The 20792-nt window shown below is 40.2% G+C and overlaps 1 protein-coding gene across 6 annotated transcripts in view; it reads left to right on the top strand.

Annotated features, from left to right (window-relative positions):
- ARHGEF18 (Rho/Rac guanine nucleotide exchange factor 18) overlaps positions 1-20792 on the top strand; it is a 373611-nt gene that overhangs the window by 321792 nt on the left and 31027 nt on the right. For 5 of the 6 annotated variants that reach the window (XM_072113898.1, XM_072113894.1, XM_072113896.1 and 2 more), the window contains 9 exons: positions 3429-3546; positions 7946-8194; positions 8301-8377; positions 11636-11814; positions 14126-14217; positions 14695-14883; positions 18151-18285; positions 19007-19078; positions 19190-19275. In XM_072113898.1, coding sequence (XP_071969999.1) covers positions 3429-3546; positions 7946-8194; positions 8301-8377; positions 11636-11814; positions 14126-14217; positions 14695-14883; positions 18151-18285; positions 19007-19078; positions 19190-19275 — 1197 coding nt within the window. The remainder of the gene's footprint in view (positions 1-3428; positions 3547-7945; positions 8195-8300; positions 8378-11635; positions 11815-14125; positions 14218-14694; positions 14884-18150; positions 18286-19006; positions 19079-19189; positions 19276-20792) is intronic. The other variant, XM_072113897.1, reaches the window with a different exon arrangement.

Below are 20792 nucleotides of genomic sequence, written 5' to 3'. Positions count from 1 at the left end.
ATGAGTCCAGTGGGGGCTGAACTGTAGGAGGAGGAGGGTATTGGAGCACAAGCACAGTCTGGTGAAATTAGTGTTTATTCTACTTGGGTGACAGGAGAGGAGGAGCAGGAGCATTCTGAGGAGGTAGAAGACTAGGCAGATGACCCAGAAGCACCATGGCAGTATACTGTGGATATGGAGGCCAGGAGTCCCACAGAGTCACTTGCCCAGATGGCCCACAGCATGCTGCTTTGACTAACTAGTGACAGTTGAATAGTCAACATCCGGCATAGGGATGACTTTTGGCTCTCCACCCTCTTGGACTCTCGCTACTGGTCCAAAATGGGTGCCTTTTTTCCAGCTGCCAAGAGGGAGGAACAACTGGCATTCTATCAAGAAATACTGTGCAGACAGTTGGCCGCTGCCTATGTGCGCCATTGTCCATCCTCTGTCAGATCTGACCGGGGGATTCCTGGCAGTCATCGCTCATGTAATTCTGCCAGGGCTGCTGTGGGTAAATAGGGGGTAGGAGCATTAGCAGCTCCATCAGCAGCAGCTTAAGTCTGGAGTCCTTAATGAACAGCTTCCTTCACCCGCCTAGAGTGGAAGGTAGCCGCCAGCAGCAGCAGGACATCGAGCAGACCCTGCACCAGCAGGTGGTGGCTTACTTGGACAGCACTCTGCACCCCAGGTAGAGGATCCCCTTGGCAGCCAAACTTGATGTGTGGCCGCAACTTGCAGAGTTTGCAGTAGAGAAGCTGTCCACACCGGCCAGTATTGTGGCATCAGAGCGGGTGTTCAGTGCGGTGGCGGGCATCATTACCCCAAGGAGAACCCGCTTGTCCACCTGTAATGTGGAGAGACTGACCTTTGTCAAGATGAATCGGGCGTGGATCACCAATGGCTTATGTATCCGATTAGATCAGCCATGATGCCTCCCCCAAACTGCCAGTTGCTCCCTCTGCCTCCTCCCATCTTTTCTAGGGACTTGAATTGTCACCCACCTCCACACTCTGTCATTGTGCCACTTTCTGACCTCCTGCTGATGGCACTTCCACACTCTGTCATTGTGCCCCATTGTGGCCTACCATGTTGCTGCCAGCTCCAGAATTTGTCATTATGCCACTCTGTGGCCTACCATGTTGCTGCCACCTCCATAATTTGTCATTGTGCCATTGTGCGGCCTACTCATGCTGCTGCCAACTGACCGCTGTCTCCATGGAACACCTTGTGATTTCCATAATGCTGTTTTCACCCTCCACAACTCTATGACATTGCCACTGTGTTTGGTTTTCCCCTTCATTTCATCTGTCAGAAGGAATGAAAAGCTTCAGGATTTATAGCCAAAAGCAGGAGTGGATGCAGAACACAGAGGACATGCAAATATCCCATTTAATGGTCATCTCTGTTTTGGCTTTGGCAATACTGATGGATTATTGAAAGCGGATAATGACAGATGAAAAGAAAGTCAAAATGATCAGTGACGTCAATGCAAAATTACTGCCGACACCCTCTCCACTGTTTTGGGGGTGGGGTTATACATGTATCAGCGTTTAACAGAACAGGTTCTATCGTCATCTATGGAATTATCTGATGTCAATGTAAAAAGAGTGCACTCTTTGATGTTATAGTGCAGTGGTGGCGAACCTATGGCACGGGTTCCAGAGGTAGCACTCAAGGCCCTCTCTGTTGGCACTCAGGCCATTGCCCCAATTTCACCAAACAGGACCAAATCCACCAAATCTTCCTGTAGTCCCAAGCAACTTAAAATCAGCGCTATTTTAAAGTGATGTTTCTGCGAAATTTGAGAGAAAAAGCAAGGTAGGCACTCACCACGTTTTCTTAAAATTCTTCGTTTATTCGTACATCCTTAAAAATACACAGGGAGAGGAGAATATCGTGCTAAGGAGCGTTCCAGGGACGAGTCGTTTCGCGTTACTGTCAACGCTTCATCTTGCCTGAAGCCTTTGGCGTCCACACCTGATTTTTAAATCAGGCCGCCAAAGGTAGCTACTACTGTTTGGAACTGCAGGAAAAGTGAGAAGGTGTTGACAGAACTGCATTGTCTTTGGATGTCATCCTGCTGGACCCACCATTCTTCCTGGAGAGAAGCTACAATGATGGTCTGAATTTGTCCACCTTATTTCAACTGTATTGGTTGCCTCAGGGGGGCCAATACAATTGAATGATGTTGAAGAACAGGTAGCATTAAGTTACTGCTTGAAATGCAATTTTGGCACTTCATGGTAAATAAGTGGATTCTGGTTGTAGTTTGGGCTCTCGGTCTCTAAAATGTTCGCCATCACTGTTATAGTGGGATCTTAGCCCTCAGCTCAGTCCTTTCGAGCTGGTACAGACATTACCTTGTCACGCTACGTTCCCGCTTCACTTATTTGGTCAAGTTGGCTCCTGTAAGTGCCCATGGAATTGAAGAGTGAAACGATTCTAACAGCAGCGGCTGTCATGTGCATGTCATACTAAAACACAGCATTGTTTGAAAACCAAACCACACTCCCTATTCATATTTGAACATGGCACAACATTCTACAACACTCTACAGCCTCTCTGCAGCCAGGAAATACCTGTTTTTTAACGTGATTCGCCATGATTTGATTCAGGTCGGATCTAATTTTGCCAATTGCAAACTCGGCGAATCGAATTTTTGAAAAATTCGCTCATCTCTAATAATAATATAACTTCACACTCGGGCATTAGCACAATCTAGTTGTAAAAGTAATGGCTCTTAGAAGCCAGGATGTACCAGATACACCTTTGACCACTAAATTAGCACCCTGTGAGGACGTATCAGATACATCTCAGATACGCCCATTCTGTAGATCACGGAACCACAAGCCTGAGGCTTTTCTAAAGATTATTTTTAACTTATCATTGCTTTTAGAGGGTTTACACTTATTCAAAACTTTATCAGGGTAAGTATGAGACCCTAATTAGGTCACCCAGGTCATACACTTGATCTCCCAGCAGCAGTGCTCCGGACTTCTTGTGACATCCTTTGTTCTGCTGGATTCCAGGGCATAAAAGTCTTTACTATACATTCTATACTATATGCACGCCCTCTTCTTCATAACCACTGCCGTATCAGTGTTTGGAGGCCCTGTATGCATCCACACTTCCCTCCAACCACTTATATGGGAGTAGTTTTGGTATAATATACAACTGAGAGAGCCTCTTGTTGCTTGATTAAGCAAAAGGCTTGCAAGTTGTTACTTATTTGTGTCCTTTTTGAAGGACAGTAGCTGCTCAATTTGCACCTTCTTTTACCATCTCTCACAGAGAAACTAACATAGTTAGTTTCAAAAAGGTCAACGGAACTTTGTTGGAAAGCTTTGTTGGTTGTAACTAAGTGTATGTTTGTTGTTGTATGTAAATCAGGGTGACCGTTCATATCTGTACATGCCTTATTGCTGGCTATTTCTTTTGTATTACAGAAAATTGGCAACTCAACTATTGTGAGAAGGCTGGGTGTGCTGGAATGTATCCTATTGGTTACTCAGAGGATTACGAAATATCCAGTTTTGGTGGAAAGAATTATTCAGAACACTGAAGGTATGGAACCATCCTTTATAACAGTGATGGGGAACCTTTGGTACACGTACCATTTCCCCAGCCTTATCAAAGTTTATCATTGAAGCTCTAGCCAAGCAGTGTGGCACGCCGAGATCTCCAATGATCTGTAACATTGCAGCCTAAAGCTAATCTACTCTGCTCTCATTAGTTTTGCCTTAGTAAGACAGCAGCAGATCAGTGACTGCCCCTCCTCCTTTTCAACCCGGGAAGATAGTGGAAACATAAGGTGGAGCGAGACCTTCACAGAACTGGCTTTCGGACACTAGATATTTGTGGTTTAGTGTCCTAAATCGCCCCACATGACAGCTGTCTGTGGCCACATATAAACTTGCCTCTGTCTGAAGCTCTCATCACCCGCATACGGCTGCCAGGGAAGCCAGAACAACCCCAAGCAGCATATGCGCAATGTAACCGGGGTTTTACGCTGGCATCGCTAGCTTTCTCATGCAGGTGTGGTCCGGACAGGGGCAAGTATATATGTGGCCACGGACAGCCATCATATGGGTGATCCTGAATCCGCCTGTTTATCTTTGCTTTTCAGTGCTCACACACTCCACCTCACATCAACCGCTTTGCCCTACAGACCCTCTGACAAACCAGATTCCCCAATACTTCACTAGGCCCCTTCTTTGTATTTTCCACATATGAGTTAGATGTTTAACCCCATAACAGAAAATAGCGCACAAAGTTGAAAATGCCAGCTTTTCGCCATTTTGCAATTAAAAAAAAAAAAAACATTTTAAAACCTTTTATAAATTTTGTATCCCTGTGATCGTACTGACCCATAGAATATATGTGACATGTCATTTGGGGTGCGATGTGAAAGCCATAAAAACCAAGCCCACAAGAAAATGGTGTGTATTTTTTTCACTGCATTACGATTTTTTTTTCCTGCTTCCCAGTACAGGGCATGGTATATTAAATACCATCACTATGAAGTGCAATTTGTTACACACAAAACAAGTCCTCACACATCTCTTTACTATAAATAAAAAAGCTATACATTTTTGGCGGTGGGGAGTGAAAAATTGAAATGCAAAAACAAAAGTTAAGATGGCAGTATTTGGTCCATGAGCAGGCTAACTTATCACAGTCTCCTAGTCCCTGTATCTACTCAGGACTACTGTCACTGTATAAGGGCAATGTTAATTAGTATATGGCGGTAATATTTGCTCCTGAAAAAAAACTTAAAACGCCAGTTCACCCATCTTCTCATGTAGGCACTCACATCATCCAGATCCAGAAGGCAGCGCATGTAACACCGTCTGGAGTCCACGGACAAACATTGAAGAGAAAATGGTAGCAACAAATGCCCAGCACACAAACTTCACAAAGCTCAGTTAGAGCTGTATGTTTTCTATCTAAGAACGAAGAATTCCAGCTTGAACAGATGTTTGTGAAGTTCGTGTGCTGGGCATCTGTTCCTACCATTTACTCTATATTTGCTATAAGTATAACGATATTATTAGTAACGTTGGCCTTTCAATGGTGGTCTTTATTACCAGAATTATTATTTTTATGTTGTAATGCAGCATCATGATGTGGCAGTATTATTTGTCTTTTGTATTGTGGCACTATTGGGCTAAATTGCTGTTTTGGCACCTCACGATAGAAACATCGGCTTTGGTTTGCAGTTTGAGCACTCGGTCTCTGAAAGGTCTGCCTTTACTGCTCTATAATTTGTGTATGTTGGCTGTAGCTTCTGAGTGATTTTTTGATATTTGCTCAACAAAAAGACACTCCGCCATTCCAACTTACTGCAGGGGGCACCAGAAGTTGAATTGAACAGGATGTTCCTTTCTATGTTTATGGAGCTGAAGACAGAGGGTGCGGTCACACGTCGCGTTTACTGCATGCGTTTAAAAAAGCATTGTTACAGCTGAAGGGAGATTTGCCTAATTAAATAGCTGTTACATTTACATTTACAAAACGCTAAAAGCTAAGGGTGCGGTCACACGTCGCGTTTAACGCATGCGTTTAAAAACGCATTGGAATAGCTGAAGAGTGATTTGCCTAATTAAACACCTCTCAACACTTGTGTTTACAAAACGCATGCCTTAACCGCTATGTTAATGCATGCATTGACAATGTGTTAACAACAGCGATGTTAACGCATGTGTTAACAATGCATTAACGGTTGCGTTTTGTAAACACAGGTGTTAGCAGCTGTTTAATTAGGCAAATCACTTTCCAGCTATTGCAATGCGTTTTTAAACGCATGCGTTAAACACGACGTGTGACCGCACCCTAAAGCTAGAAGCTAAAAACAGGTGTGAACGATATAATTGAGAGATGTTGGTCCTTTTTTTTTTTTTTTTTTCCTATTTCGATCCCGGTTTGGACATGAAAAACTGCTTTAGGGTGATGACACACGTAGCGCTTTGTCTGCGCTTGCAAACGCAGACAAAGTCGCGCCCACTGGGGCGGGCCTCGGCCCGATCGCATCAGCGGTTCTATGGAAACGCCTGCGATCGGGAACGAGCCGCCGGTGTGTTGGGTTAAATTAAGCGCAGACAAAGCGCTACGTGTGGCACCAGCCTTAGGGTGCGGTCCGCTAGTAATGCCTTTATATACAATCAGCCCGATCGCCTATGTGTTTCTATGGTAATGTAAGTGATCAGTAACCAGAACCCGGATTCTTGCATTGTTTTAATGCATCAAAATTATGAAGAGATGTAGGTGCCCCCTCACTTGAAATTCCTTTGCTTGTAACCAAACTTGTCGAGGATTCTTGTAGCATAAACTAGCATCCACAGGAACCAGTCACTATCATAAAACCTAATGGTCCGGTGGTGGTGGGGGAATTCTACCCACATCCATTACAGAGGTCAGCAAAAGGTGATTTCTGTATAGCGGAGATCACATGTAGAAACGCCAATCTTGCTATACACATCAATCAAATAGTTCATATTTGGACCGCATGCTTCTCCCTTATAACTCCATCCAAATCTCTGCTGTTACTGTTTAAGACTGGTATGACCCCACTGCAACAGGGAGCAATTAAATAATTCCCAAATTATTACTACTGTTAACATCATGTTTAGTATGTGTTTGTGCTGGACATTATGAGGGAATATAGGTAAAATACCAAGTTCAGAGGATCCCCACATGGATATGATCATATAAAGATTTTGAGGCACTAAGCATGGTGGCTTAGTGGTTAGCACTACAGCTTTGCAGTGCTAGGGTCAAGTCCCATCCAGGAAAACATCTTCAAAGAGTTTGTATGTTCTCTCCGTGTTTGCGTGGTTTTCCTCCAACATTCCAAAACATACTGCTAGGTTAATTAGATTGGGGACAGGGACGGATTTGGCAAACTCTGTGCAGTGCTACGAAATCTGTGTGCGCTATATAAATAAAGGAATTATTAATTATCATTAAAGGTGTAGTAAAATATTTGGTTGAAAAAGTTCAATACTGAAACATTTACCTGGTTAAGTTTAAGGGAAGTCTAATTTTGATATTAAGAGATAGAACATTAATAATAAAATCCAGCAAATCAAATTTGTATACATTTCATAAATTTATTTGCATTTTACAGTGAGAAATAAGTGTTTGATCCCTCTGGCAAACAACACCTAAAGAGAACCTGTCACTAGGGAACCCCCACCAGCCACACACATTGCCTTCAACATGGTCCACTGATGACTAGAGACTTTTGTTGATGTTCTCTATTTCAGTCATGAAAGTGGGCAGCTACAGTATACAGTCTGTATACCTCACTCTCCACACTGACGTCTGATGAGCAGCAACAATTGTAGATATTATGGATGGCATTGGCCACCCTTAGACGTGTGTCAGCATACATGTACAGCTAGGCGCATTAAAGGGTTAAGCGTATATTTTACATAAAAGGAATTTGCCAGCATAAACTAAATTATGGACTTGAGTGCCCAGTTGTTTACCATGACTACTTTTCTTGTTTCATCACAGTATGAAGAGATTGTCCATGTTGACAAACATAGTCATTACAAAATTGTTAAGTGAAATAGCAGTAAACCAGCAAATCTTATACATTGTGGGGGAGATTAACATTGTTTCTATGCCAGTTTTCTTCAGTGCGCAAGAGGTTGCGATTACTCCTGCAACTATGCCACCTCAACACCTTGTGGGAGTGGATGGAGCGTTAAAAAGGGGCTTGATCATTGTCAGAGTGGGAGGGGCGAGGCATTCCTGCCCTCCACCTGCAGACTTGAGATAGCCTGCAATCGTTTATGCCTCTTTAGGACCTGATGTAGTTTTGCCTGGCAGCATAGAATAGGTCTAAGCCTAAAGAAAAATCTCCCCAATAACAATACTCTATATTTCTTTTACCTTCTAGTATGTTGTATAATGCACCTGGCATTTTGGTGACAAATTCTTATTTTGTATTACCCAGATGGAACTGAAGACTTTGAGGCTTTGACCAGTGCTCTCGCACTTATAAAGGAAGCCATCACAGAAGTAGATACTCGTGTTCATAAGAGTGAAAAGGGACAGCGTCTTGACGATATTATAGGAAAGATGGAGCCAAAGTCCTGTGGTAAACTGAAGAATGGTATGACATTTAGGAAGCAGGACATTGAACGCAGACAGCTCATACATGATGGCATGCTGTACTGGAAGACTGCTTCAGGACGTTTGAAAGGTAATGGATAGTTCCAATCTAAGGTCTTAATTTACTGTAGTATTGTGAGATGTGCATATAAGATGAGACACTTTCTATTTATTAATACAGCTTTTCTTTTTTGTAGATATCTTGGCAGTTTTACTAACAGATGTTTTACTTTTACTTCAAGAAAAGGATCAAAAATACATATTTTCTTCTGTGGTAAGTGTGGGTAAAATATGAGGAATATTCCCATGCCTTCATTCATTTTATTTTATTTTTTTTTACCATGCATACCAGAAGTTTGCCTGCTAATATAAAAATTGTATAAGAATAACTTTGTGTTTGATAGTAGCAGCAAGACTGTGAAAAATGCATTTATATTCCAAGATTGTAACTAGAATAGAGAACCAGGTAACTGTCCACACTCTGTGATTATAGATCCTTGTATTCAAACTGACTCACAGCACAGAACAGGGGCTATGCAGCAGTATGGACAAAACTGCTGGTAGACTTCTTTGTATTCCTCTTGTAGAGTTATGGCAAATAGATGATGCCAGTTCAGCTATTTACTGGAGCTGATCCAACATCACAAACACCAAGCTAAAAGCTAACATTTCTCTGCTTTAAGGCCCTGTAATAAAGGTAACAAGTTACAAAGGCTATATGATCAGGGAAGAAAGTGTTTTCCTTATAGAGAGTTTGCCATTAATTCCTTCATGACTATGGGTCATTGGTGCCTAAATGTACACATTTCTGTTCTGCTCGTCTTTAACCTATTGGGGACTGCCCATACTACATCCTCAAGAAATTAAAGAGAACCGTCAGGCAAATTAACCCCCTAAACTAAATATATTTTCATAAACTGCCATTAGAAAGCGTTGCCTCTATCTCTTCATTGTCCCTCTACATGCCTGTAAACTTAAGCAATCAGGTACTAAAGCTGTATGCAAATGACCTATGAATTGTCCAACGAGTCATTAGCATATTCAAGCTGTCTGGCTTATTCATGAGTGGGAGGTACAGCCACACCCCCAGTGCATCACTGACAGCCTGTATAATGATGTGAGGCTGTATAATGACGTGCTTCCTGGTGCTGGCGGCCCCTGCAGCCTGTGTGTGTATAGGAGAGATACAACAGCTCCTGGCAGCCATGTTATAGCAGAACAGTTACATGTGTAGCTGATGTCTGTGTCTCACATGTGTACAGGAGGGAGAGCATGTCAGCAGATGCAGCACACACACTAGCAATGCTTTACTATACATTACACACAGACATGAGCAGGGAGAGGAGAGGGGAGGGGGAACAGGGATGACATCACTGCCTCTGACCATGTAACCAGCCTCATTTACATAATAAAGAAAATATTTTATAATGATTAATGTATGAATTGACTAGATAAAGGGTGGGATGGATTCCTTGTGAGCTGCTCCAACAGGTAGAGGTGACAGAAATAGTGACAGAGACCTGATGACAAGTCCTTTAAGACCTTGCCTATTATCCTTTGTTAACTATATCCATCAGTTTCTTTACAAACTGGACGGTTTCATGGGAAGGGAAGGGCTGCTGCTACCTGCTCACTTTTTAGAAGAGTTCAGAGTGTTCAAGACTGTGGATACAGATGTCTCCTGCACAGAATAGTGAGGTACAAGGTCTCCCCTGTTCCCTATCAGTCCCTCCATCCCAGTCTGTGATTTTACGACAAAAACACATTACAGTCACATTCTTGTGGGCTTAGTTTTACAACTTTCACACTCTGCTCCGGATGATTTACTTCTTTGGTTTGGTACAGTCACGGTGATACCAAATTTGTAGAGGTTTTATTGTGTTTTAATACATTTTCAAAAATTAAAACAATGTTTTAAAAAAATTGTTTTGCTATCTTCTGATGCTAATAACTGATGGAGCTGTGTAAGGTGTCATCTTTTACATGATGAGCTGACGATTTTCATTGGTTCCATTTTGAGGACTGTGCAACCTATTACATTTTTTATGTGTTGTAAAATCGTGCATTGGACCCCGCCATACATAACATGTTTTTTTAATGTTTATTTATATCAGTTTATATCATTTTTTTTATTATTATTATTTTTTTAACTCATTTTTATTAATCTATTTTTACTATTTTTTTTAGACCCTCTAGAGTAATTTAACCCAAGATGATCTGTTCGTTCCTGTATTACAGTATATGGCATATATGTGCACATTGTAACGAATTTGCAGATGCCATGCAGCCTCTGATCTTATAAAGTCCTGAGGCTGTTATGGCAACTGATCACAGGCAGCGATGGTACTAATAAAGATGGCCATATGGCAGTGTTAACAGCTCTGCGCAGTACTTGTAAGACTTATGAGTGTTAAGAGGTTAAGGAACATTTTCTATTTTACAAACATCAAATAAACATTTTCCCTACGCCCCCCATTAAGACATAACCTTTTTATATTTTTATTTATTTTGTTTACAGAGCTGCTTTAGGTTTTGATTTTTGTGTGGCAAGCTGTAATTTCTAGTTGTATCAAGTCGCGGTAAATATTTTAACCTCTTTTTATGAGGTTGGATGTGAAAATATTTTTTGCGGCGATACCCAATATGTGGGGGTTCACTTGTTTATATTATATGTGATTTTATATTGGATTTTTATTACGGGACATTTTTTTGTTATTCTTTTTTTTTAAAGAATTTTATTTTGTCCCAGTGTGGCATGTTAATTAGTGTTCACTTGTACAGCCTTTTAATCACTTTGTATTGAATTTTTTATATTTTGCTAAATGGCAAAAAAATGCTATTTCCGACTCTGGGAACTATTTTCTGTTACGGGGTTAAACGCTGGGAATAAGTTATATTTTTATAGATGGGACCTTTTGGGATGCTGTGATACCTAACATGTTTATGATTTTTACTAGATTTATATTAGTTCTAGGGAAAGGTGGTTGATTTGAAGTTTTATTTATTTTTTATTTATTATTTTTACAATTTTTCAGACCCCCAACATGGGGTAACGTTGCGTTTACAAAAGCAAGCGTTAATGAAATGTTAACACATGTGTTAACACATTAACAAACACATGCATGTGTCAATGCATGTGTTAGCAAAACCCTGGTGTTTACAAAATGTAAACCTTATCATGATGTCAATGCAACAGAAATTTAATAGCATTTTAAATAGCAATATTGTCTCTGCTTAGTTGTTATATTGTGTTATAAAAGCAATAACTCTTAGCAAAATGCAAATCTATTTATACAATGTGATTTTTTTTTTAAATTTCTGATAGTCTATGTCTCACTGTTAAAATTAACCTAAACTTACAATTATTGAATGTTCTTGTCTTTCTCAGTGGACAACTTACAAAATTATCCAGGGAACAAATAATTATTTTCACTGTAGATAAGCAGAAAATCCCTGTAAAATCATCTGTGATTCATGCATTGTATCTAGTAAAAGTAGTGTTAAATGATAGGCACATTAACTTTTGTTGCAGGATGCAAAGCCACCTGTGATATCTTTGCAAAAGCTGATTGTTCGAGAGGTGGCAAATGAAGAGAAAGCTATGTTCCTCATAAGTGCTTCATTAAATGGCCCAGAGATGTATGAAATCCACACTACCTCCAAAGAAGAAAGGAACTCTTGGATGACGTTAATTCGAGGGACTGTGGAGAGGTACAAATTTAAGAACTTCTTGCAGAAAACTTAAAAGAAAAAAATCGCCCAAGTGGATTTTTATTTTAACAGTCAGATATTCATAATATCTATATTCCTTACCTTATGCTATAATTTGTTACAGAGAAAAAATAAAAGTTGATACACAGCAAGCATGCAGGTGCATTACAAATCCATAGTTATTACCCATAGTCACATTATATGTTAAGAAAGGAAAAGATGCATTACACATTGGTTAATTAAATTAATAGGAATATATGATACTGTAAAATCTCCCAAAGTAGAAGCTGTAGATGGTGTTTGCCGGCTAGTGAAAACTGTAACGCCTCACCCGTCGCTGCAGTTTTTATTACAACATGTCCACTGCCAATTTGTTTTGTAATCCTTCCTTTTTGATAAGCAGTAACATTTTATAAACGTGTCAATCCATTTCCATCTTCCAAGTTCAGAGACGAGATAGACGGTGCATGTACTTTTGCAAAGTGTCTTCTGCAACCCCTTATGCTTTCTACCTTCAGCTGGCAGGCTTGTGGGGTTGGGGTGGGGGCTCTTTTCTAACTGTCATTTTCACCAGTATCATGGCACCTAAAAATACAATTCTTTTCATAAATCTCCCATTTAATATCATGTTGGAAATAAAGTTCTTTATTTAAAAATCACATTTTTTAATTGCTAATTTAACAGTGGATATTTTCAGTTCTGTTTCACCTAAAAACATGTCCTGATATTATATTAAATGGGAGATTCTCCACTTTAATATGACACAAAACATTTGGTTTTAATTACATATGACTGTGTTACTATATACATACGATTGTTTAAAGAATAACCGTCATTTCAAAAAACTTTTGATATGTTGTAGGGCAGGTAATTTTAAGCCCTTTTGCAATTGGATTAGTTACCCAAATCTTGCTCCTTCATCTTGTATTCTGCAGACTTCCCCTAGATGTCAGTGATCTTTCATATGGCTGTTGCTAGGCACATTCTTCACTGAGGAGCTGACTATGGAGGGAGAGACACGCCCATCTGTCCTCTCTGTTCACAACTGATTACCTCATGTCTCACTGCTCCAGCAGTCAGTTATGTGCAGAGAGAAGCCCTAACTAATGTAGTAACCAAATTACTACACTCATCTCTCCCTCGGCTTTCCCTACACATGTATGTAAACAAATAATCCACACAGACAGAAACTGCAGCCCTCCCTCCCCCATCACCTCACACTCCACAGCAGGAAATGACAGGAGAGACTCTCCAAGTCTTCAAGCTGTCCCCTCATGTGCTGTGCTGAAGTTTAACCTAGATACGTAGTACATATGTAGAAAGATAAATAGCTAGGATATACATAGATAGATAGATATTAGATAGATTGATAGCTATGACTAGTTAGATAGATACATATGATATAGATAGGATATACATAGAAATATATTAGATAGATAGAGATGACTAGATGATAGAATATAGACAGATAGATATGGGAAAAATAGACAGATATGATATATTGATAGGATACACATAGATAGATATGAGATTGATAGATAGTTATGAGATAGATATTAGATACATAAATAGATATGGTCTCATTGGTCAGCAGCGTGTGCTTGTGATGAGGTGACGGAGCAGGTCATTCTAAGCATTCTTATATCTATCTATGTTTCTATATTTATCTATCTCATATCTATCTATCTATGTACCTACCTATCTAAGTAAAACTTCAGCACAGCACATGAGGGCACTGCATGAAGACTTGGAGAATCTCTCCTCTGCTGCCACTTCCTGCTGTGGAGTGTGAGGTGATGGGGGGAGGGGGGCTGCAGTTTCTGTCTGTGTGGATGATTTGTTTATACACAGGTGAAGGGAAAGCTGAGGGAGAGATGAGAGTTTAGGTGTTTGGTTACTACATTAGTTAGTGTTCCTGTGAGCACTTAACAGCTGGAGCACTGAGCCATGAGGTGAACAGCTGATTGCAGGGAGAGAAATGGGGGGGGCGTGTCTCTAGCTCAGTAGTCGGCTCCTTCTTTATGAAGAAGTATTGTGCCTAGCAACAGCTATCTGAGAGATCACTGACATCTAGGGGAAGGCTGCAGAATACAAGAGAAAGGAGCAAGATTCGGGTAACTAATCCAATTGCAAAAGGGCTTAAAATTACCTCCCCTAGTAAAGCATCCAGAGAGCTACACCCAAGGTCACAGTGGACAGAGAGGTCTGTCTGTAGCTAGGGGTCGCCTGTAAGTTGGGGTCCGCCTGCATGACGTATTTTTACTCTTGTTTTAGTCCTGTTCTCCAATTAAAAGTTTTATATTTCATACAGTTGTCCAGTTCAAGAGACAGAGTTTCTCAGTGAAGCAGATGAAGAGCGGAAACAAGCATTAGAGCGTGCAGTTAGGATAAAGGATCTTCAAGGTAATACAATATAAGAGTATTCCCACTTTCATATTTTATTTGCACAACTAACTCTAAGAGCTTTATACATAACAATATAGAGAATGTGAAAAGAGAAAAACAAAAAGGAGCTATAACAACAATGCCAATTCCAGAGCAGTTTAAATGATAAATTTCTTTGTGTCAAGCTTCAACATTAAAACAGATCCAGAGAAAATAAAGGCAATGGTCTCACTTTAAACATCTCTAAGAGCTGTCCATATATCTATAGTGGGGGTCCCCTGACCCCCATTCCACCCAGTGAGGGAAAATTCTACTGTTTCCGTGTGGAGAATAAATACAAGGTGGCTATGCATGTGTGCAGTGTTTTCTGTGCTAGTTGTGTAAATAGTCTACCCCTTTTTCCTGCCACTTGCCCAAGGTTGATCTCTAAAAGAATCTTTATGCTTTACTTTATATAAAGAAAAATGAAAATTTATTTTTTCCTTACTTGTACAGATCGCTTAGGCATGAAGGACGCGTTAATCACACAGGCACTGAATGAAAAACTACAGATTTGTATGGCCCTGGCTGACCTGTATGGTTTTGATGACTTATCACATGGGTCCAGGATCCGATTCTTTATTGGAGCTGATAGTGGAGAGAGCTCAAAAGGAGAAACCCTGCTTCTTTCTGCTATAGCTGAAGGCAAGTGTAAAAATATGAGCTAAGCAATGCAAATATATGTATGTTTTTCCTGGAATAACTTTTTACCTGTCTGTCGGGGAAGGAGCTGAGCTACTTATGATGGCAGTATAGCTGATAAGTCTTTTTCTACAATGAAAGTAAGAAGCAAGTGTATTGACTGCTTTTTGTCTAGAGCCCGCCAGAAGCAGCACAAGGGGAACTGAAAGCAAAAATAAATAAATAGTTTCATACAATAGATCACTACTATGAATTGTGCTGAAATGCAAAACCCGGCACTTCCATGAATTGGCTAGCAACACTGGATGGAGTCGGCAGCAGACAGCTCCCTCCATTGCATACTGGTCCTGGAGCCTTGGCTCCTGCTGAAGTGAACGGGAACTGACCATCTCGTAAGCCAGCATAACCCTTAGACTTCACAGGCCTGGAAGCAGACAGCTCTGTCCGTTGTGTTTCACAGCTCTGCTGTGTATCACAGTCTCATATCTATACTGACCTATACTATAGATAGACCTTTAATTTCCTAACTGTGTTAATAAATGTATTGTAACTCTGCTTACAATTTTTTTTCGTTATTAACTATTGCTAATAAAAATAGCACCATTTTACGTTAGATTACATAGACACTCTATGGAGAAGGAAGGGCAGTGGAACACAGTTGTAAAATCTCCTTACTCCAGCTGAAAGGGCCCTGAAAACTCTCAAATAAGGTTGCAGGGATGAGGGATGCTTGCAAATGAAGTGTATAAATCACAAAATGCTAATTATTCTTCATGTTTACCGGACTATTGATTTTTGATCAAAAAATGTGCTTTCCCATAAAGGAAAGCTAAAAGAGGCGTGGTTTTCCTTATCCCATTTGTATTTGCATTTTTTTCCAGAATTCCCTATTAGATAGTCAATGGCAATAAGAAAAATAATAAAAATTTAAAAAAAAAAATAATAAATTATAATTAAAGAAACCAATAAATTCAAATTGCCCCCATTTCCCTAGAAGTCATATAAATATAAATACAGGCAGTCCCGGGTTACGTACAAGATAGGGTCCGGAGGTTTGTTCTTAAGTTGAATTTGTATGTAAGTCGAAACTGTATATTTTATAATTGTAGATCCAGACAAAAAAAATTTTGGCCCCAGTGACAATTGGAGTTTAAACATTTTTTGCTGTAAATTCTATAAAAGTGATCAAGAGGTCATACACTCCTAAAAAAATGGTAGCATTACGTCATCAAATGTCGAACAAAATGACACCACCCACAGCTCTGCACAACAAAGTATGAAAGAGTTATTAGCGCCAGAAGATGGTAAAAAAAAATAATTTGTACAGGAGGTTTTAATTTTTGTAAATGCTTGAAAACATAAAACCTATAAAAATGTGGTATCCCCTGATCGTACCGACCTAAAGAATAAAGTAGACATGTTATTTGGGGTGCACAGTAAAAGCCGTAAAATCCAAGACCACAAGAAAACAACGCAAATGCATTTTTCCACCATTTACACTTCATTTTTTTCCCCGCTTCCCAGTACATGACATGGAATATTCAATATCATCACTATGAAGTGCAATTTGTTACGCAGAAAACAAGCCGTCACAGAGCTCTTTATGTGGAAAAATAAAAAGTTATAGATTTTTGAAGGTGGGCAGTGAAAAATGGAAATTAAAAAATAAAAAAAGGCCAGGTCGTTAAGGGGTTAAAGGGCGTTGCCCATGAATGAAATCTCTTAGTGATGTTTACATAATAAAGATCATTTTTAACCCCTTACTTTACAATTTTACTCATGACATTTTCCCCCCACTATCAAAGCCATTAACATACTGTCAGCTCTGCTTATCTGCTCGTAGCTCAGCTCTTCTCTCCTCTCAATGGGGAAAATTTACTTACCCAGTCCATTCGCGATCCAGCGGCGCGTTCTCTGCGGAGGATTCGGGTCTGGCCGGGATTCACTAAGGCAGTTCCTCTGACGTCCACCAGGTGGCGCTACTCCGCTGAAGTTCATCGGATTGCACTGAACTTCACCGTGCTCTGCTGGGTGCAGGTAAGCTCTTGTCGAACGACACTTTTTTTTTTTTTTTAGATGCGGCGTTTTTTACGAATCCGTCGGGTTTTTTTATGGCCACGCCGCCCGATTTCCATCGCGTGCATGCTGGCGCCAATGCGCCACAATCTGATCGCATGCGCCAAAATCCCGGGGCAATTCAGGAAAAATCGGCGCAAATCGTAAATATTTGGGTAACACGTCGGGAAACCGTGAATCGGGCCCTTAGTAAATGACCCCCAATGTGTTGTTTGCCAGCTGTGTGTGTGTGTGCTCACGTGCATGCCCGTCCTGGAATGCAGGGGGAAGGACGCTAGAGGCAGAGAGAAGCTCAGCTCAGTACAGCAACAGACAAGAAGAACAATCTGTCTGCCAACCCTAAAGTCAGAAGATCCAGGGTTGGGTCCAGGGGAAACCAAAATTGTGTACACCAGGACTGACAGAGACAGATTGGAATTATATCTGTGAAATGCTGTATTTTTGTTAATTAACAGTGGATTAGAGAATGTGTTATTTTGTTATCCTGAATACATTTAAGAATCTTGTCTTCATGGGAATACCTTTTTAATCCCACATAATGTAATAAGGTTTTCCTTATCCCATCCTGGAAAACGTATTTGCATATTTTCCCCTATTGGAGCTTCAATGGCTAGAAGTCTCCACACGCCTACATGTCGTCCTTAATTGGCGCTCTCTGTAAGGAGAACTTATACTTCCCGACCCTCTCACATAAAGATCATTTCTCCCCCATCCAGGGGATAAATAACTGACAGTGGAGGTCTGATCTATTCTATGGGTAGGTCATTAACAAAATATGCCCAGAAACTTCTTTTAAAGTTAGCTCATTAATATTATTTTTAAGGGGGAAATGAGTCAGAAAGTCACTGTCGTTTAAATGACTTACAGATTGAGGCTACATTGTGAAGAACGGGCACACGTTGGCGCACAGGAGAGGAGGAGGGAGTGATCGCTGCTCGCCCCTCTCCATAGAGATGCACAGTGCCGTATTACAGGGAATGATAGGACATGTCCTATCTTTTCCCCAGGTATGGAACAGTGCCGCATGTGTGCTGCTCCATAACGCTCTGTGCGCCCATTGCAAGCTTCTGGGGGATACTTCAACGGTCGTGAGAATGCGGCCTTACAGTTTACTTCTTTCATTTTGATTTTATTTAGCTACATGTTGTTTTCTGTCACAATTAAAATATACCTTATTTTGTTTGTTAAACGCAGCTGAAAACATTGAGGCTATGCTGCTATCACAGTTCTCCTCTCCAAATGATGATCCCTGCTCTGGTGTAACCACTCTTCCTAGAAGATCGGAAACATTTGGGGGTTATGACAGTAACTGTGGACTTGTAAACAAAAGTAAGACTATTGGTTCATTATAACAGTGTAAGTTGTTTAAATTGTAGCTAGGATTGTTTATCTTATCATAGCTGTTTGTATAGCAGTGTCTTTTAATGGATTTTGTAAACACATTTGGAAGCCAGGGCAGTACGAAAAGTAGAGTATTCTTGACCTATTACATCTCTGGATGGTTTGCTGCCAATCCTGCTGCAAGTTTGAAATCTGCAACATGACAATCCCTTGTGCAGAATTCATTCAGTCTTTGCAAGATTGGAAATCCATCTTTCTGCTGCTGCATAAACTGCTGAATTGCTGCAGAATGTCCACTGTGTCTCTGACCATCAAAAGTTTGCTACTATTTTAACCGTTTAATGAAAGGATAATGGTGCTCTGCTCTGAAAAAGGTTGATTTGCTGGAGAATTATTCATATCGGAAAGTGGTTTTTGGAGATATTTGTGTTCATATTCTATGACCTATAGAGAGATCATTCTACAGGGAGGGGCGAGGAGGTAAGCTATTAAAATAATCAGGTTTAACATTTCTTTACTGTCTGGACGGTTTATTCCATTAAAGGAAAACTACCAGTAAGAAAAAAACAAACTACACATACACTGCTAAGGTCCTTTTCATCCTTATCCGGGTAGTGGTCTCCTTTAATGTTGCCACGCCGGCATCGCCTGGAAAAAAAGAGCTTAAAAAAAAGCACTGCTTTTTCGAACTCTTTTTTTTTTTTTCCAGGTGATCACGGCGTGGCAACATTAAAAGAAGACCACTGCCAGGATCAGAATGAAGAGGACCTTAGGAAAGAGTGTCTGTAGTTTGTTTTCTCTTACTCTTTCTGGTAGTTTTCCTTTAAAGAAAGAAACATACCCTGCTCCTCTTATATAATGCCACCTAAATTTGTTGTATCTGGGTTTGCAGCTGGCAGTTTTAAACAGAGAGTCAAGGACAGACGCACCACATCTACCAGCTCAGAAGCTCAAATTCAAGACCTTGTGCGTAGAGAGGTAAAAGTCATTATGGTCAATTTGTTTAAAGGACATCTACAAATCAGGATGAAGGATTGTAAACCAAGCATACTGACATACTGTTGTGTGCCCCCTCTGGCAGGATTTGCTCTTCTTTAAACTTCCTATGCCCTTGTTTTTAAGTAAAAACCTTTAACCCCTTAACGCTGAAGCCACTTTTCACCTTCCTGACACGGCCCATTTTTTCAAATCTGCCCTGTGTCACTATAAATGGTTATAACTTTGGAACACTTTAACATATCCAGTTGATTTTGAAATTGTTTTTTTGTGACACATTGTACTTCATGTTGGTTGAGAAATTTAATCAATATGTTTAGTATTTATTTATGAAATAAATGGAAATTTGGCAAAAATTTTGAAAAAAACTATGTTTTCCAAATTCAAAATTTTCTACTTTTTGGAAAGTTGGTCATATCACTAAAATAACTTGATAACTTACATTTTCCATATGTCTGCTTTAACTTGGCATCATTTTTCAAACATCTTTTCCTTTTTTTAGGATGTTAGGAGGCTTATAACTTTAGGTGCAATTTTTCAGATTTTCACGAAAATCATCAAAACCTACTTTTGGAGGGTCAATTTAGTTAGAAGTGACTTTATAAGGCCCACATGACAGGAAACCCCCACAAATGACACCATTTTAGAAACTACACCCCTCAAAATATTCAAAACAACCTTTGGGAATTTTGTTAACCCTTTGAGCGTTTCATGAGCGTGAAAGATAAATGAAAGTGAAATTAGAGAAATGTAATTTTATCTTACTATAGATTCATTGAACACTAAAATTTGCACCTTCACAATGGGTTAAAAAGGAAAATGCATTTTACAATGTTGAGGGCAATTCCTTTTGAGTATGCCAATACCCCTTTTGTCACTGTACCCTGCTGTACGGGCACAGGGGGGCACTTGGAATGGAAAGAGCGTTGTTTCGTTTTTGGAGGGCAAATATGGCTGAAAAAGTTTTCATGTGTCAGGATGCATTTGGAGAGCCATAATGGTACCAAAACAGAGGAAAGCCCCAACAAGAGACACCATTTTGAAAAGTACACCCCTTGGAGAGTTTAGCAAGGTGTAATTTGTGTATTTGCCCCAACAGGTGTTTGATTCAATTAGGCCACAAAAAGGAAAAAAGGTGAAAATTTTCTCAAAAAAGTCACTTTTACCCCAAATTTTTGTAAGCCACAAGGGATAAAAGATGAACCACCCCCCATAAATGTGTAGAACTATTTCTCCTAAGCACAGAACTGCACCACTTTTGCATATAAAGTGTTGTATGGGTACGCAGTGAAGCTCAGAAGGGAAAGAGGGCCGTTGGCCTTTTAGAAGCCAGATTTGACAATCATCCTTTACAAGTGTCAGGATGCATTTGGAGAGCCCTAGTGGTACCAAAACAGAGGGGAACCCCAACAAGTGTCACCATTTTGGAAAGTGCACCCTTTGGAGAATTTAGCAAGGTGTAATATCTGTATTTTCCCCTACAGGTGTTTGCTTCAAAT

The sequence above is a fragment of the Engystomops pustulosus genome, chromosome 1 (assembly GCF_040894005.1).
Source record: "Engystomops pustulosus chromosome 1, aEngPut4.maternal, whole genome shotgun sequence".
NCBI classification, from domain to species: domain Eukaryota; kingdom Metazoa; phylum Chordata; class Amphibia; order Anura; family Leptodactylidae; genus Engystomops; species Engystomops pustulosus.
The sequence above is the reverse complement of the archived record's forward strand: the minus strand, read 5'-3'. Positions and strand labels throughout refer to the sequence as shown.